The sequence below is a fragment of the Euprymna scolopes genome, chromosome 6, assembly GCF_053919585.1.
Source record: "Euprymna scolopes isolate OS-2025 chromosome 6, ASM5391958v1, whole genome shotgun sequence".
NCBI classification, from domain to species: domain Eukaryota; kingdom Metazoa; phylum Mollusca; class Cephalopoda; order Sepiida; family Sepiolidae; genus Euprymna; species Euprymna scolopes.
In genome coordinates this window covers 129,819,437-129,837,682 of record NC_136487.1, presented here as the reverse complement: position 1 = coordinate 129,837,682, position 18,246 = coordinate 129,819,437, and the positions used below count along the sequence as shown (strand labels likewise).

The following is an 18,246-nucleotide window of genomic DNA, read 5'->3' as shown; positions in this document are numbered from 1 at the left end:
TTTAAATCTCTTCTCCCTTCTTCTCGGAATTTTTCGATTATCGAATATCGATACTTTTCGAAAACATTCCGATACAAAACCTTTCTAAGAACACTGCCAGATACATACAGGTGTTTAATTATTGAGTAACACCTGAAAGCGATTAATTAAAATAGTCTATGGGTCTAGCACGCTTGTAATTGAAATGTTGACATATATCTACGAGAAATATTATCGTAAAGCAACATAACATAACTAAACCAACCACATAATTTATCCCAAATGATAGTTAAGTATTCTAACTAGAGGGCTTTGGGAACGGAATACGCCACCAATATTGAATCATGCTACTATGTACCAGTTTGCATGCATATGGTCTGGAAAACCTATCTCTATAACGAAGCATATGAACCTATAAAATATACTTAGATGATGATGATGATGATGATGATGATGATGATGATGATGACGACGACGACGACGACGACGACGACGACGACGACGACGGCGGCGACGGCGATGGCGACGACGACGACGACGACGACGACGACAACGACGACGATGATGATGATGATGATGATGATGATGATGATGATGATGATGATGATGATGATGATGATGATGATGATGATGATGGCCGCGGCTCGCAGTTGCGTAGAAACCATGTCCAATAGGTTGGTCTACAACCTCTTTTGATTGTTGATTAAGCTTATCAACCGCATCTGTCTCAGTTGAAGGTAAGCTCATTTGGTGGTATTTTCTGCCCCTTTCTTTGGCGTCTGAGCTCTTGGTTGTTTCTACACTCTCTCTCTCCCCATATGCTCCGGGTCCTGGATATGACCTTAAACTATATCCGATGGTGAGGCCCCAGCTTGCGGGCTCTGGGGCGTGTGGAGCCACCCTTTAATTGCCATTGCTCCCAGGTCCACTCTGACCCGGAGTGGTAGTACCTGTTAGGGTCCCAACGATGGGTTAAATAAAAACCGACTTGCAAAAAACAAATATATTCTATTAAAAGCAATTTCTTCAAAATCACCGGATTCGGCATTAAAATAACCTGAAAAGAGTTGATATGCCGTAAAACAACCAACCAATAAAAATCTCCCCATGTTCCAGTTTAGACCTGATGGTGGCGCACCATAGGTCACGATCTTGGGCAAGTTCTCTCCAGTTAATGCCCAGCGTTTTGAGATCACACTTACAGATGTCCATGTAGCGCAACTGAGGTCTGTCTATTTTCCCGCTGCCTGAAGTTAATTCGCCGAAAAGTATGCCTCGTTTCAATCTGCCATTTTTCATTCTGGTTACGTGCCCCAACCAGCGGAGGCGGCGTTGTTTCAGGAGTGTGTACATAGTTGGTAGATTGAAGCGCGAGAGGATAACGAAGCATATAAACCTATAAAATATATTTAGATGATGATGATGATGATGATGATGATGATGATGATGATGATGATGATGATCATGATGATGATGATGGTTTATACTCTAGGATTAAGGAAAAGATAAACTATCCAAATTAAAGAATGAACATCATGGAAATTAAGTTAATATATAGATATATAAACCTTTGCCGCTGTAATTATTTCAGACACCGCGGGAAAGTGGAACATATAATTCCCAGTATACCACCTTTATTTAAATCATATAAATAAGCTTGTATAACTACACACTGGCTGTTAATTTAACCATATGGTCATATAGCTTATAAATAAACAATAAATAAATAAATAAATAATTATAAAACGAGAAAAAATGCACGGATAAAAAGCGAGAAATAAAATAAATAAATAATAAAACTGAACAATAAAATAGATGGATAATGTAGTCGCTGCCTGAAAAGAAAATCAACTATAAAAAATAGGAAAGTTAACGGCGCTGAAAGTACAATATTACTTCAGATCAAAGCGAAAATCTTAGGCCAATAAACAACGGCCAAGTTAAAATAATGCCAATATCTCCCCGCTGCTACAGCTTTACCACATGAGATCGTAATATCCCCTTTTCCTTCAACCCCCATTTCTATGCTCATACTCCACCACACGTCCCTCCAAAACCCATCTCACTTTCTTCCAAAACGTAAACCACACTCGAATATCTTATAAAAACGAATGTAACCTTACTCTCTTTTCAATATACCTCCTTTTATTTTTGTCTGATGAAGTGTTATCTTTGAATTAGCATTCCAATGAAACGTGTATGCACATTTGCAAAGAACAATGTTTGTATAATAAACAGAATATATATATATGTGTGTGTGTGTGTGTGTGTGTGTGTGTTATCTTAAATGTGTCTGTGTGCATTTACATACAAATATGATAGAAATGAACAGAAGCAGATTATCATCAGCAAATATTGGTCAACCTGGAAAATGGGTAACTCATGTTTTTACTTCTATAATGAATTGAAGAATGACTTGATAAATATGGAAAGTAGAACCTCAAGATTTGCGTTGATTGGTGATGACTTAATTCACAGTTATGTTGACCCACCACATGTCTCTTTTGGAACTCGCACAATATTGATCTACAATTCTGCATTTCAATTTCAAATAATCAACAAGTCTACGTAACATATAATTCCACTTTAACCAAGTGTATTTTAATTTCGAAGAATGTTAATTTGTACATGGAGTAAAAAGTAAAGGAAACTATCACTTACTTTCTAATTTCTTTTCTATGGCGGTAATTCTGTTGTTGACTTCGTTTCGAAATTCTTCCACTTTAAACACACTGTAAAAATTAAAAAGAAATATATATATATATATATATATATATATATATATATATATATATATATATATATATATATATATATATGAAATGAAAATTACAATTGAATTTACCAAAATGATCCAAGATGGTAAAATTAAAGTAAATTATAAATATTAAAGAATTAATATTTATAAAATTAGCTCAGCCAGATATAAAAGCTCGATAAAACCAAATAGAAAATAGAGCTTATAATATGAGCAAACAGTTAATAAAATATGTTAAAAAACACTTTGAAATGAGTTAAAAACATATTTAAACGTGTGTGAAAAGCACATCTTATTTTTCTTTTATTAATATTATTGGAATCTTTTTTTCCTTGTACACATTTTTGTGAATTATTCCATGGATTTCTGCCTTTGGATTATTATGGACAATCTTCTTCCAATTACGGGATTTCCTTGGATTTCACTTGTACAAATTGAAATTCTTTTAACTTTCTTGAAGTTTTACATTTGGATTTTACCGTCACTGGATTTTTTATCTTCTACCAGACTATCCATTCGTGTGTAATCACCTTTTTCTTTACCATATTTCCTCTGCTTCACTTTTTTTTGTTTTCAAGTAAGATCTTTGACTTACCTGTTGTTTCATGAAATACTTCTGCATGCAAAATCCGATCCCTCATTTTGCTAATTCCTACCCTCTGATGAGAAGGAAAGTATTTCTTCGAAACTCCGCGGATTAAGGACTATCCATTTATCTAGTGTTTCCTTTTCAGATTAAATATGTTTTTAACTCATTTCAAAGTGTTTTTTAACATATTTTATTAATTGTTTGCTCATATATATATATATATATATATATATATATATATAAAGCAGTAAAGTATCTTTTAAGCAGCATGCGGACATGAAGTTACAAAAGTTCACAAGTTTAAAATTGTCCAAAGAATTTATGGCACAAATGACAGAGAAAAAAATGTCCTACAGAAAACGGGTTTGGTACGTTTCGCCGTAACCAATTCGGCGTTGCTGAATCGGGTTGGCCAAACTGGAATAGCCGATTCGACGTGGGGCTGATTCGGCGTCAAATGAGTGCTTCTTTGTTATAGTCAAAGTTTATTTTGTTTATATTTTTTTTTTAATTAATTCAGTAAACGAAAATATTTTCCTTGAATAAAATTGAAACAAAAATTATTAAAAGGAAAAAGTATTTTGCTAAAAAAAAAAAAAACATTAAAAATAACCATGTTTATCTTCTTTATGATATTTTGAGTCCAGAATTTGCCTTCTGCACAAAAGTATCGAAGGTTTACAATAACAGAAGCCACATACTAATTCATTATGTCTAGACTATTTGCCACTATCTTAAGTAACTTTCGAATGCAAGTTTAGATACATTAAATCGTTATAACAAAATGTTACATTGCATTCTAGGAGCAACACCATCATAATAGCACTATCTATAGAGGAAGCAGTTCCTACTATTCTCCTTAAATATGTAATTCTATCGCTGCTACCAGTTGATATCGAGACCAATTCAATATTTTCCCACAATACATTTATTGCATCCATCATAACTGGTCATTAGCTACATACATAATATAATCTTTTAATTAGCCGATTTAAAAATAATAATTTCTTCTTTCTTAAAATTCGCCCATCTAATTGACTGAGACCAGCTAATTCTATTATTTCGAGAATCCACTTAATGATACATAAACGAACGCTCCAGAAATTTTCCAATATGGCGGCGGCCACTGTACATAAGGCAATAAATACCAAATACCTACAAATTAACCGCTCATAAACAGAAACTTAAATACTGTTAACCTTACACTTATCTAGGAACAAAGTGTCTACACACCAATATTCCACTAAAAAAAGCATTTACGGGTACCATAATTTATATTTTAATTTGGGAGCGGCTTTTCAACCCATGCGCGACGCTATTTTTTTGTTTTTGTTTTGTTTTCGCTTGTTTTTTATATACTTAATGTTTTCATTTACTCTTAATGTGGACGATTTTAATTATATATTTTCCAAAGCTTACTTAGGCTTCAACCATATTACCTATTGTCTCAACCGCTTTCAACCCTTACACGTCGATATATTTTTGGGTTTTCTCGTTTGTTTACAAACAAATCATAAAAAACTTCTTATTTTTATAGAGACTCAAAAGCATAAATAAAACCAGAAAAACATTAATTTTTATTATTTTTCATAATTTTTATTAGACTAAATTTACAACATTTGAGGCCGCCATATTCCTTTTTAAAATTGGTATTTTTATGGTTTGACAGATTGGCTTTTTAAGGCCAAATTTGATCTTTTTTACGCTCTTAATTCAAACATGGTTCCATTAAAGAACATAAAAAGGCCAAATTTGGGCTTAAAAAGGCCAGTCTGTTAAACCTTAGAAATGCCAAATTTTAAAACCAATATGGCGGCCTCGAATGCCGTACATTTAAGCTAAAAAAATGATTAAAAAATAATAATATGATATTTTTTCTGATTTTATTACAGGATTTTGGGTCGATTAATGTGTCTTATATAGAATAAATAGTTTTTATTTTGTGTCTGTCAAATAATTTACGCCGCTAAACTACACATTTACCCTAAATTACATTTCTTCCTAAACATTTTTGTTATATATTTGTTTCTGCGTTCTTCTCTTTTCTGGACTCATTATCGGCACTGCTCAGACATAAACTTTGTTTTTTGTCAGTTTTTTTTTGGGGGGGTGGATTTTTACCCTAGTTCCACCTCGACAATTTTCTTTAAAATGACGACTTTTCAATGTTTTCAACGATGCTGAATAAGACAATCTGATTTAACTTTTTGCGGAGACAAGTAGTTTTCGAGATATAAAGACATCCATTATGCTTACAGGTATTTACGCACGCACGATAAACAAATCTACTTCTCTCCAACTGACACTGCCAACTCCCCCCCCCCGCCAAAAAAATAAAATTGAAGGGGTCATAGTCTTTGCGGGTGGGTATAAAAAAGATTTTCAAATATAGTTTTTAAAGTTTTTATCCTAAAAAAATACTATTAAATAATTAACCAAAAAGAGTTTTGCAAAAATGTGATATTTCTTAAAAATCATTGAGTTGTATATTTTCATATTATAAAATCTTTTTTTTTAAGTTATGAAATCTTTATAAAAATATTATTGGCGTCGTCGACGTCGAATCGTCTTTCCGTTGAATCGGCCACGTCGAAACATCTCATTCCCATAGAAAATACATTAAAATCAATTTCTTCTGTTTACTCCCCCAGATAGATAAGGCATCGACTTCGAAGACAGCGAAGACAAATTAAGTAAAGAATGGGTCAAATAAATCGATAAGATTCTTTACGTTGTCAGATATCATGAAACAAAAGTGGGATGACAATATTAATTAAAATAAAGATAATCGACGACCCGTAACCTTTCCTCGGTCTTAAACGCTGTTAACGTCTTTTAGCGTAAACAGAAAATTACGGCTTCTTCAATATTTGTGACAGGATGCTAAGAGGCTCCCTAATGGTATTTCCATCGGGTAACCATTTTTTCATATGGAAATCGCACCCAATAAGACATAAAAACTACTTGATGCAAGACGCTACGCGACAATAAGTGTTCGATTTATATATTACGACTAAAAAAAAGCAATTCTTTTCTCTTGAAAATATCGTGGGAGTTACGAGGCTGTTGAATGCAAACCTAAGGTCTACATTCTACTTTGTTTGCAGTTGATTCTCAAATGGACAAGTTCAATGTCATCTGCCTTCATTATTATTTTTTGTCTTCTTTTCTTTTACAAAAGGGTTGCCACATATCAAGGTCTGGAGGCCACTCGAGGATAAGGATTGTGTGCATTGTAGTCATTGGGACAGTTGTGTAATAATCGTTTGTGGTGGAACTTTGTTATAATTAGATTATTTACGAGGACGGTTCAATAAGAACTTGTTTACGTTGGACTTAAAGACGATGATATTGTAATTAGCTGGAAGGCAGACCAGCGGAACAGAGTTTCACAGGCGGGAAGTTTTAGAAAAGAGGGTTTGTTCATAGAATCCAAGTTTAGGTTTGGGCACTGAAAGAGATGAGGGTAATTTAATGGTAGTGATTATGATTAGACGAGTGCTTTTCTATGAAAGATTGGCGAGAGGGGGGCATATGTATATATGTGTGTGTGTGAGTGTGTGTGAGTGTGTGTGTGTGTGTGAGTGTGTGTGTGTATTATGCTACTAAAGTTATGGTTGCTCTTGCTTACATCGCTGTACACAAGAGACATCACAAAGAGGTAACGTTAGCTACTAAACAAATGGAATGCATCGAGTAATCCGTAATGACGTCATAAGTAGATGGCATGAATCTACTGTAACGCCATCCATTAAAGAGTGGGTGTAAACATATTACCTTTTATGCCGTCAGAACTTAGAACTACTGAAGCTACAAAAAAGATAATAGACGACACGTTGTCTCTTGCCATTGACAGTGTTGGTGAATGTACATATATACTAAACTGTCCACATAGACGCGAATCGAACCTGTCTCTGCCCTATCGCTATTTTCATGGCTAATGTTCGACTGAGCTCAAATATATGCCCTCCTCGCCAAATATTCGCAAAAGAAAAACACTTGTCTAGCCAAAATCATTATCAATAAATTCCCCCACTCTCTATCGATGCCTAAGCCTAAAGTGGGGCTAGGGGATTGAAGTGCACTATTAAATTTCTAGTGATCTTCTTTATGATCTTGTTCGTTTATTACCTCGGTTGTTCGTCCCTTCTACAATTGGTGACGTCACAGAGTAATGTCGTCATAAATGATGAAATGGCTACAGAATTAAGTAAACTATTCAAATAGAGATGTGAGGTAAACTTTTACATTGGGTGACGTCAACAAATGGCGGCATCCATGATATCAAAGACGGAGACACTGGGAGAGAGAAAATGGAGAATAGATCTTTTATTTAGATGAACCGTGACATGGAAGATCCGTCTAATGGGCATGCTCGTCCGTTAGACGGACCTATGGCATGCAGGCAAAAATGTGCGCCTAGTATACACATAAAACACTATGGATTTTCTTGCTTGCGTAATTGCTCTCTCTCTCTCTCTCTCTCTCTCTCTCTCTCTCTCTCTCTCTCTCTCTCTCTCTCTTTCGTCTGTTATTTGTGTCCACACTAGCGTGAGTCACAAGAAAGGGTCGTGCATAGTTGATGGTCACAGGAGATGATGTCTCGAAATGCTAACGCAGTAAATAAATGTCGTGAGACAGAAGTAGAGTGAAGATTCGTATAGCGTAAATAAAGAAAGACGAAAAAGAGAGAGGGGAGGTAAAAAAAAGAGAAATCTGAAGAAAGGCGTGGTGTAATGGAGACATAGAGACAGAGAGAGAGAGATAGGTGAGGGAGAGAGAGAGAGGGAAAGTAAGGAGGAGAGATGGAATATAACAAATGATGATCCAATGGATCGAAATAAAGTTCGCAAATATATAATAAATATATATATTTAGAAGACGTCATGTGACCCGTTGGATCGCAAAAAGGTTCGCAACATCTATTTATCATATCATAACGTATTAAGTTGACGTATTCCATTTTTGTTGTGGGTGGCATTACCCTGCTGTGATGCCGGCAGGGCACAGGAAGACAAAGAAAACCAACAATAATTTTCGTATATACATATATTAGACAATAGGAGTGGAAAATGAATTCACAAATACTATATATAGGCAAATATAGAATGAGTCATTTATTTAATAAGGGTATACATACATTTAGTTGGGGGATAAACGGGACTTTTTATACCAAAGTGTTTCGAAGCCTTATGCTTCTCATCAGAAGAGTAGATAAGGTGCTAGGTAACATAAATACCTTGGTATAAAGAGTCGGCTTTATCCCCCAACTAAATGTATGTATATCCTTATTAAATAAATGACTCATTCTATATTTTCCTATATATAGTCTTTGTGAATTTATTTTTTCATTCCTATTGTCTCCTATATAAGCTCCATTGAAATTTGTTGAGTTTTATATTATCCAGATAAGTCTCCTCTTAAAGAATTGAATTTAATCTATTCTTCTATCTACCCTCCTTATATATATATATATATATATATATATATATATATATATATATATATATAAATTAAAAATGTAAGTTTAAAACGCTAATTCTACGCAGATATTTAAGCATAATCAAACACTTATTTGTTTATAAATTTATTTTCCGAGGTCGTAGAACCCTCCTCATTTTTTTTTAATTACATTTTTATTCTATTTTTATTCCCTCGTCATATTGTGCCATCCTTTTCAACTGTGATGTTTTAAATGCCCAAGTCATGGCATTAACGAAAAGTTAATTATGAAGATTGATTCTCTGTGATAAGAGCTTCGTTAAAATTGAAAATTAAATATATATATATATATATATATATATATATATATATATAAATACACATATATATTCTCACTTATATATATTAAGAGTGAGGGAGATTTAATATGAATCCTTACATGAGACAATTTGAACGCCTACTAGAAACTATCCCATGATTTCTAAGTTCTCTTTTTACAGGGGTTTGTCAAGACAACCTGGCATGAATATACTTGCTCTTACAAGTAAACTCTGACTAAATATTCAAAATAACAAAATATTCGCGGTGTAATTAAGATCCTCTTGGTATTGCTAACCAAACGGGCTGATACGCGAAAAAATGGTATAGATATATCGTTGGGTGTTTTGGTAATAATAACAATAAATATGATATTTAAACGGCTATATTTCTGTCTGACAGTCTGTCTGTCTCCATATTTTCAAACTCTATCCTTCCCGAAACTAAAAGTCGCAAAGTAGCGCTGGGGCCTCAAACGATTGGACTTTTTTACGTTCTGTTATGGGTCTTTAGTCGGTTAAAATTGTTTTTAAGGGGTCATAAATGGGTTTTAAAAAATCGTTATACATTTTGTACATTCATCTTAGTTTATTTTTAATTTTTAATTTTAAATCAGCTCATATGCGTGGCACGTTGGTACAGTGGCATTGTCACCAGATTTGAATGCTACAGTTTCGTTTTCGATTCTAACTGATTGCACTCAATTTTTTTTTTTTTTTTTTTTTACTTTTGCAATCACGACTCTATGATAATTAGGGCTATGACGACATAATCTTCTCATCATTTTTTTTTACTCTCACTGTTTCCGCTAGCACTTTCTACTGAAACCTCAGTTGTGTTCATGTGATTGCTTATCTGCTGGTCTTTAAATCGTGTGGCGCTTTATACAATAGTACGGTTGGGAAGATGTAGTTACGTGTTTGAGGCGTATCCATTTTGATGTAGGCATAATATTTAAACAGGTGTATGAAAAATACAATATAATAAAATTTACAAATTACATTTTTCCCTCCCGCTTACTTACCGTTAATTATCTCATATTCTTATAATTGTTTTGACTCTCGACTATATATCCGACACAGAAAGACACAATTAATCACCCGAAAACCACATCACTCTATAAAAAAGCATATAAGATATCAACGGATACACACTCGAGAGTTAAAACAATGAAAAGAATATGCTGTTGTCATAGCCCTAATGATAATATATACGAAATCTGAACAAATTTATTTAAGTGTAATTTACGCCCGGGCAAAGCCGCCCCCCTGCTAAATAATATAGAGCGTATTTGGACTGATAGCACAGTTTTGATTTTGCTTTCAACCGACAAAAGTTTCTGCTACGGGGGAAAAATTTAAAACCAAACAGTTCGCCTTTGCAGGATAAGTCGTATAAAAGCTTCCGATGTAAGTTTTCAGGGTTCTCAAAATTCAACATTCATAGATGAGGGTCGTTTAATTTTTACACTTTCGAATTCAACACTTGATAGATAAGATGATATCAGCGATCGTTTTATATAATTTAGATTGATTTGAATTTCTAATGTAAAAACTGAAGCTAAATATTAAAAATATCTAAAAGAAGTAAAATGCTAAGTATAAAGTTTTCCCATGCTGGAATTTAAAAACAGTTTCGGAACCATAAAGATTTACTTATGTTTCTAGAATGATTGAGGGTAACTAAAAGTTAATCTAAATTGTTTATTTGAACAACACCGATTTGATTAGAAAACCTGAAAGAAGATCACAACAAAAAAAATGGTCCACGGAAGACGAGAGATTTCAAATAGATATATAATAAAAAAAAGGGTACTCATGCAGAGAGTGATCCGTGCTGAAATAATAACGTTATTATTTTAAAAGCCATTCTTAACATGTGGAGGGGAAGGTGTTTTGTACCTATTCTGTACTTTAACCTTACAATTGAATTAAAAAAGGAGATATCATAAAACTTTAATTAAACGTGGAAATACGATTTTTAAAAAATAGCGCGGATCACTCTCTGCATTAGCACCAAAATAAATAATAGAGATAATGCTCTGGAAGAAGAAGAAGAAGAAAAGAAGAAGAAGAAGAAGAAGAAGAAGAAGAAGAAGAAAAAGAAAAAGGAGAAGAAGAAAAAAGAAGAAGAAAAAGAAGAAAAAGAAGAAGAAGAAGAAGAAGAAGAAAAGAATAAAAAGAAGAGGAAGAAGAAGAAGAGAGAAAACAAAGAAGCCGATTAAAACGTTAGCTTACCTGTTGAACTTTTCTGCTACGTGATTTATAATACTATTACATAATTCGTTTTCCTCTGAAAAAATAAATAAACATAGGATTTATAAACAGAGAAATAAATCGCAAAGAAGATAAAAGCACAATTTTAGACGAATGCTTTCATTTTTGTCTTTCTCGTTCGGGAGAACGGACATTTTGTTTTCAGTCTTGATTTGTTTTTGGTTTTGTTTTACATTTGTTTTGCTATTTAAAGACGAGTGCATAACAGTTAATACATGCTTAAGAGAGAATATTAATCAGACATGTGAGTTATATTATTATTTTTATCATGTCGCGACAAAACGATCGCATGAATCTTTCATTGCTATTTTCATTACCTATAAATTTTATCATTCAAACTGCTATACAACCTGGAATGATAAAAGTGTCGCCCCAAAGAAAACAGCACTACAGATTTATTTCAAAACTTTTATTGAAAAAATCAATTCAGGTAAATTAATTTGGTAGTAGAGCTGACATCTATTCAATGTAACTGCCTTCAGCCTCAATCAGCGTTTCGATACAAGTTTTGAACTGGAGGCATGATTTTTCTATAAGCGCCGACGGGAGCTCGGCGAATACTCAGCAGATGGTGGCGATCTATCTAGATCTTGTATGTATATAATCAAATAACATTATAAATAACACTGTAAAGTGGGGGCAAATGCCGTAGCCAGGGGTCGGATAAATATCATATTCACCATCGTAACCTGAAAAAAAAACGTATATCGTGGTTCTAGTGTACCAAAGATAAGAGACTACGTTAATTATTAAAGTTATTATTTCCTAAACGTAATTCTATTAGTATAGTAGAGGACTACCTTATCTGTATATATATATATATATATATATATATATATATATATATATATATATATGTGTGTGTGTGTGTGTGCGTGTGTGTGTGTGTGTGTGAAATTGTTTGTATGTCTGTGTGTCTGTCTGTGTACATCTCCCTACCAAACAACTCTGTCAGTTTTCAGTCTAGAGACTCTAGATTTGACATAAAGAGTATTGAGATTTGGGAAAATCTTTTTAATCGGTTTTCGGCCAGAAATTTGGCTGTTAAGGGGTCAATTTGATCTTTTACAACTCTACCAAACTCCTCCGCCAATTTTGGGTCTAAACACTTGAAATTTCAGATATAGGTTACTTGGATATGAATCTAACTGGTTAATTTAAGTTGAGCCCAAAACAATAAATCTTAAAGGCTCATAATTGGAGTTAAAGTTTTGAAACAATTGACCTCTGTGGTCTCTACCAAATTACTCAGCCAATTTTGGGTCTAAACATTTTAAATTTTACGTAAAGTGTATTCAGACATGGGCAAGCTTTTTAATCGTTTTTTTTTTTCGAAAAACTTTGCTTCCAAGAGGTCAAAATTCAAAATATCTTACCTTTGCGGTCTCTAGCAAACTATTAAGCCAATTTTTTGGTGTAAACATGAGAAATTTTACTAAAATTTATTCAGACATGCAACAAGGTTTTTTTTATGTTTTTTTACACAGTGATCACCACTTATCAAAACTCGGAAGCCACTCAGGGATAAGGGTCATTGCCAGTACATTACGTTAGTGTGGAGATTTGATGAAGTGCTTACTTAAGGGGGCGGTTCATTAGGAATTTGTTAACGTTGGACTTGAAGACATCCAAGTTGTAGTCCGGTGGAAGCAGGCAGACGGAACAGAGTTCCACAGGCGTGCAGTTCTAAGAAAGAAGCTTTGTTCATGGAATCCGCGTTTTGATTTAGGCACAGATATAGAGTGCGGGAAATATTTCACAGTGGATTCAGCTAGACGAGTGTTTTTCGTGAAAGATTGGCGAGGGGGGACCAGAGATTGGAGTTCAGACGAGCACCTGCCATGAAAATAACGATAAAACAAGGATAGGCTCGCAACGTCTCTTCTGTGAGAGAGAGGTTGCAGGGTAGAGAAAAGGGCATCCCCCACTAAGCCACGAAGTCTATTTTGTACTCTGTCAAGGCAGGATAGGCTGTTTTTAGCAGCTCCTGCCCAGATATGGCAACAGTATTCCATCCTTGGACGTACTTGGCTTTTTTATTGATAGAGAATTGCATCAGTAGTGAGATATATTTTGGAGCGGTAGAAGGATCCCACCATCTTTCCAGCGACCTTGGCAACAGACTTGATGTACGTGTTCCATTTCAGATCAGGAGTAAAGGTCAAACCCAGAAGCTTGTCAAAACACGGGGCCTCACGCTTTTAATGAGTTTTTGGGCGAAAATGTGGCTGGCAAGAGGTAAAAGTTTACAAGAGTTGAATTTTGCAGACTCTACCAAACACCTCCGCCAATTTTGGGTCTAAACACTTGAAAATTTAGATGTAAATTACTTGGACATGGGTCAAACATTTTAATTCAATTTGAGACCAAAACAATATATGTTAAGGGGTCAGAATTTGGGTCAAATTTTAAAATAATTCGACCTCTGCGGTTTCTTCAACCTTTTCTTTATGGTAATTAAGGAAGCTTTTTATATAGAAAGGCATTACACTACATCTTCACATTTTTTTAATATATGCATATAACGTTATGAACAGTACATTGGGCCCAAGCAAGCCAGGCGGAACTGCTAGAATACATATATATATATATATATATATATATATATATATATATATATACATGCTCTCATACATCAATATATATGTCCTTATATATATATATATATATATATATATATATATATTCCTATAAATTCGTGGTTCTTTTGTGTGTATCGATATTCATATTAAAATCCATCTTTTCAATTTATTTAAAAAGAAAATACAATGTTCTTATATATTGGTTGTGGAATTGCATTCACTAGCAAAATATCTAGCTAATTTGCATATTCTTTTAAACATTCATTTAAATTAATTCCCAATTAGTTTTTTTCGGTTTTCTTATGGAATGATCATCTTTAGTCAACTATTACGTGTAATTATATTCCTGCAGATATTCTACATGATTTATACTTGCATAATATTTGCGTAAAAAGGTTACAGCAAACAGAAAATTGTTTCCATATAAATTTATGCATACGTATATCTATATATCTATAAAAGTGAACGTGTGTGTGTGTGTCTGCGTACATTTCCCTACGCAATAACTCTGTCAAGTTTTAGTCTACAGACTCGAGATTAGATATACAGGGTACTGAGATATGGGGACATCAATATGATCGGGTTTCGGCCAGAAATTTCGCTGTTAAGGGATAAAATTTCAACGGTTTGACCTTTGAAAACTCTACCAAACTCCTCCGACAATTTTGGGTCTAAACGCTTTTTTTTTTTTTTTGCTCAGCATACACCTCCAAACACCCGGGCAACGCCGGCCACTCATTGCTAGTATATCTATAAAAGTGAAAGTGTCTGTGTGTGTGTCTGTGTACATTTCCCTACGCAATAACTATGTCAATTTTTAGTCTACAGACTCGAAATTTGATATACAGGGTGCTGAGATTTGGGAAAATCGATGCGATCTGTTTTTGGCCAGACATTTGGCTGTTAAAGGGTCAAAGTTCAACGATTTGTACCTTTGAGAACTCTACCAAACTCCTCCGACGATTTTGGGTCTACACACTTGAGATTTTAGATGTAGGTTCTTTGGACATGGATCTAACTTAATAACTTGATTTGAGCCCAAAACAATAAATATTAAGGGGTCATAATAGGGGTCAAATTTTAAAAAAATTGACCGCATTTTTTTTTTTTTGCTCAACATACACCTCCAAATACCCGGGCAACGCCGGGCACTCATGCTAGTATATATATATATATATATATATATATATATATATATATATATATATATATATATATACGCACAGAAGTTCATTTATATGTACAACTGAAAAAAAATGCGAACACCTACAGCCTATATGTACATAGGTCTATGGTACGAGGGACGTCTTGTCAGACGAATAGCACTCCTTAATTTATTGACCGTGCGTGGGCAGGCAGTTGCAGTTCTGTCCTGCCAACGACTTGCATATCTTTGATGAAATTTGACACTTATGTCTGGGTCAAGTAAGAAGACATCATTGTGCATTTTTATGTGATGTGATTTTACCACAATCTGCTCAGCATACGTTAATGCACCTAATCTATTGAAAAGGTTGGTCAAATACACAGACCCCCCACACACAGAAAACACACACACACACAAACATATATATATATATATATATATATATACATATATATATAAGTGAACGTGTCTCTGTGTGTATCTGTGTGTCTGTGCATGTCTCTGTACTTTTCTCTACTCAATAACTCTGTCAATTTTAAGTCTACAGACTCAAAATGTGATATACAGGTACTGAGATTTGACAAAAAAATCTTTGTAATCCGTTTTCGGACAGGAATTTGACTGTTAAGGCGTCAAAGTTCAACAATTTGACCTTTGATAACTCTACCAAACTCCTCCGCCAATTTTGGGTTTACACACTTGAAATTTTAGATACAGGTTCCTCGGACATGGATCTAACTTGATAATAGGGGTCGAAGTTAAAAAAAATTGACTCCTTCTTTTACGTTTTCTTTTTTTTTTTTTGCTCAACATACACCTCCAAACACCCGAGCAACGCCGGGCTGAAAAGCTAGTATATATATATATATATATATATATATATATATATATATATATATATATATATATATGTGTGTGTGTGTGTGTGTGTGTGTGTGTGTGTGTATATATATATAGTAGCCTTTGGGGTAAATACATCACTTTTCTCCTATTATAACTCATTACTACATCTATATATAAAATCAAATATGACTGAGGGTAGTCGAGTAACGATTTATATATAACTAAAAAATACATTAAAGAGAAAAACAATTTTTTCAATTAACATCCGCTCTCAGTTTGAAACCTATGTACTATGTTTGTTTTATTTGATTTTCCGTTATTTCTACATATCTATAAAAGTGAAATTCTCTGTTTGTGTGTATACATTTCCCTATAAAACTACTCTGCCAATTTTCGGTCTACAGACTCGAGATGAAACATAAGAAGTATTGAGATTTTGGAAAGTCTTTTTAATCGGGTTTCGGCCATATATTTGGCTGTCAAGGGGTCCAAGTTCAACGATTTGACTGTTGAAAACTCTGCCAAACTTCACCGCCAATTTTGGATCCAAACACTTGAAATTTTAGATGTAGGTTACTTGGACATGGATCTAAGTTTTTAATTTGATTTGAGCTTTTTTTTTTTTTTTTACACAGTGATCACCACTTATCAAGGCCCGGAAGCCACTCAGCGATAAGGGTTATTGCAAGTACATTACGTTAGTGTTGAGATTTGATGAAGTGTTTCAGGGGGCGGTTCATTAGGAATTTGTTAACATTGGACTTGAAGACATCCAAGTTGTAGTCCGGTGGGAAGCAGGCAGACGGAACAGAGTTCCACAGGCGTGCAGCTGAGACGAATACATGTTAAAGGGATCAAAATTAGAGTCAAAGTTTTTAAAAAATTTGATATCTGCGGTCTCTACCAAATTACTCAGCCAACTTTTGGTCTAAACATTTGAAATTGTATTCAGGCAAAGGGAAAGCTATTCAATCGCTTTTTTGCCGAAAATTTGGCTTCCAATAGATCAGAGTTAAAAGAAATGAACCTTTCCCGTCTCTAGCAAACTATTTAGCTAATTTTTGGTCTAAACACATGAAATTTTATATAAAGGGTATTCAGAAACGCAGCATGCTTTTTAATCAGTTTTGGGGCTAAAATTTGGCTGCCAAGAGATCAAAGTTGAAAGAGTTCAAAGAGTTGAATTTTGCAGATTCTACTAAATTCCTTCCCCAATTGTGGGTCTAAACACTTGATTATTTTTATGTAGATCATCTGGACATGAGTTGAACATATATATATATATATATATATATATATATATATATATATATATATATATATATATATATATATAGACATATTCACATAAGATTATGAACTCTACATAGGGCCCGAGCATAACCGGGCGGAACTGCTAGTTATTAATAAATAACTATTATGCTAGTATTATTAAATAATAAAATGTCTTGTTTAACTTAATTTTACCAAACGACAGCAGGAATTATATATATATAATTATATATATATATATATATATATATATATATATATATATATATATATATATTATTTGTAATTATTTTAAGAATATTTAAGGATGGGCGCTGTCTGAGAAATAAAACTTAAAGCCAGTCAACTAAAATTAATGCAAGATCCACGATTTCCGCTTATTTGAACACTCTAGATTGTCTACTGTCTACGTCCGATTAGGTGTTTATAATTGTTAATTCTCTTTATTCTCATGGCAATTGTTTAGTTGGCCGTAGGTAAAGGCTTGACAAACGTAGTCCAAAGTAGCTCTGTGGTTGGTTTAAAATCTTCCGACCCGTAGGAATTGTCGCCTATTACACTGATGATGTCGAAAGCATGAAACACTAGTGTCCGTAGGTATATAGAAAAATTATTATTTGTAATTATGATTATATATATATTATAATTATTATTATTATTATTACCACAACATATTTTTTACTTATATACATATATAGTTCGTCTTTCCATGACTCGTCAATGCAGATATGATGGAGTTATGTAATCAATTGCTAGAACCGTATATACGAGATGCCTTTAATAAGTTTCCAGACTTTTTTCGTATGGGTATTTTCATTAATAGTATACACATGAAACTCTAGTCTCCTTTCGATGTAATCTTCTCCGGGTGCAATGAACTTGTTGTACTTCTGGAAGACCCCATAAAAATCATCTTGTTAGCATGACAATGATCATCGTCAGCCTCTTTCGTCTCCTAAATTGTCTCATAAGGATAGCCTCTAAGGTTTTCCTCGAGCTTAGGGAATAACCAAAGCCAAAGGTAGCAAGAACCAGAAATA

At 33.8% G+C, this 18,246-nt stretch overlaps 1 protein-coding gene across 4 annotated transcripts in view; it reads right to left on the bottom strand.

Annotated features, from left to right (window-relative positions):
* The window catches only part of LOC145277958 (high affinity cGMP-specific 3',5'-cyclic phosphodiesterase 9A-like), a 466,702-nt gene that overhangs the window by 129,189 nt on the left and 319,267 nt on the right, over positions 1 to 18,246 (bottom strand). For all 4 annotated transcript variants that reach the window (XM_080130080.1, XM_080130079.1, XM_080130081.1 and 1 more), the window contains exons 5-6: positions 11,324 to 11,378; positions 2,641 to 2,711 (exon numbers count right to left, since the gene is read on the bottom strand). In XM_080130080.1, the coding sequence (XP_079986206.1) occupies positions 2,641 to 2,711; positions 11,324 to 11,378 (126 nt within the window). The remainder of the gene's footprint in view (positions 1 to 2,640; positions 2,712 to 11,323; positions 11,379 to 18,246) is intronic.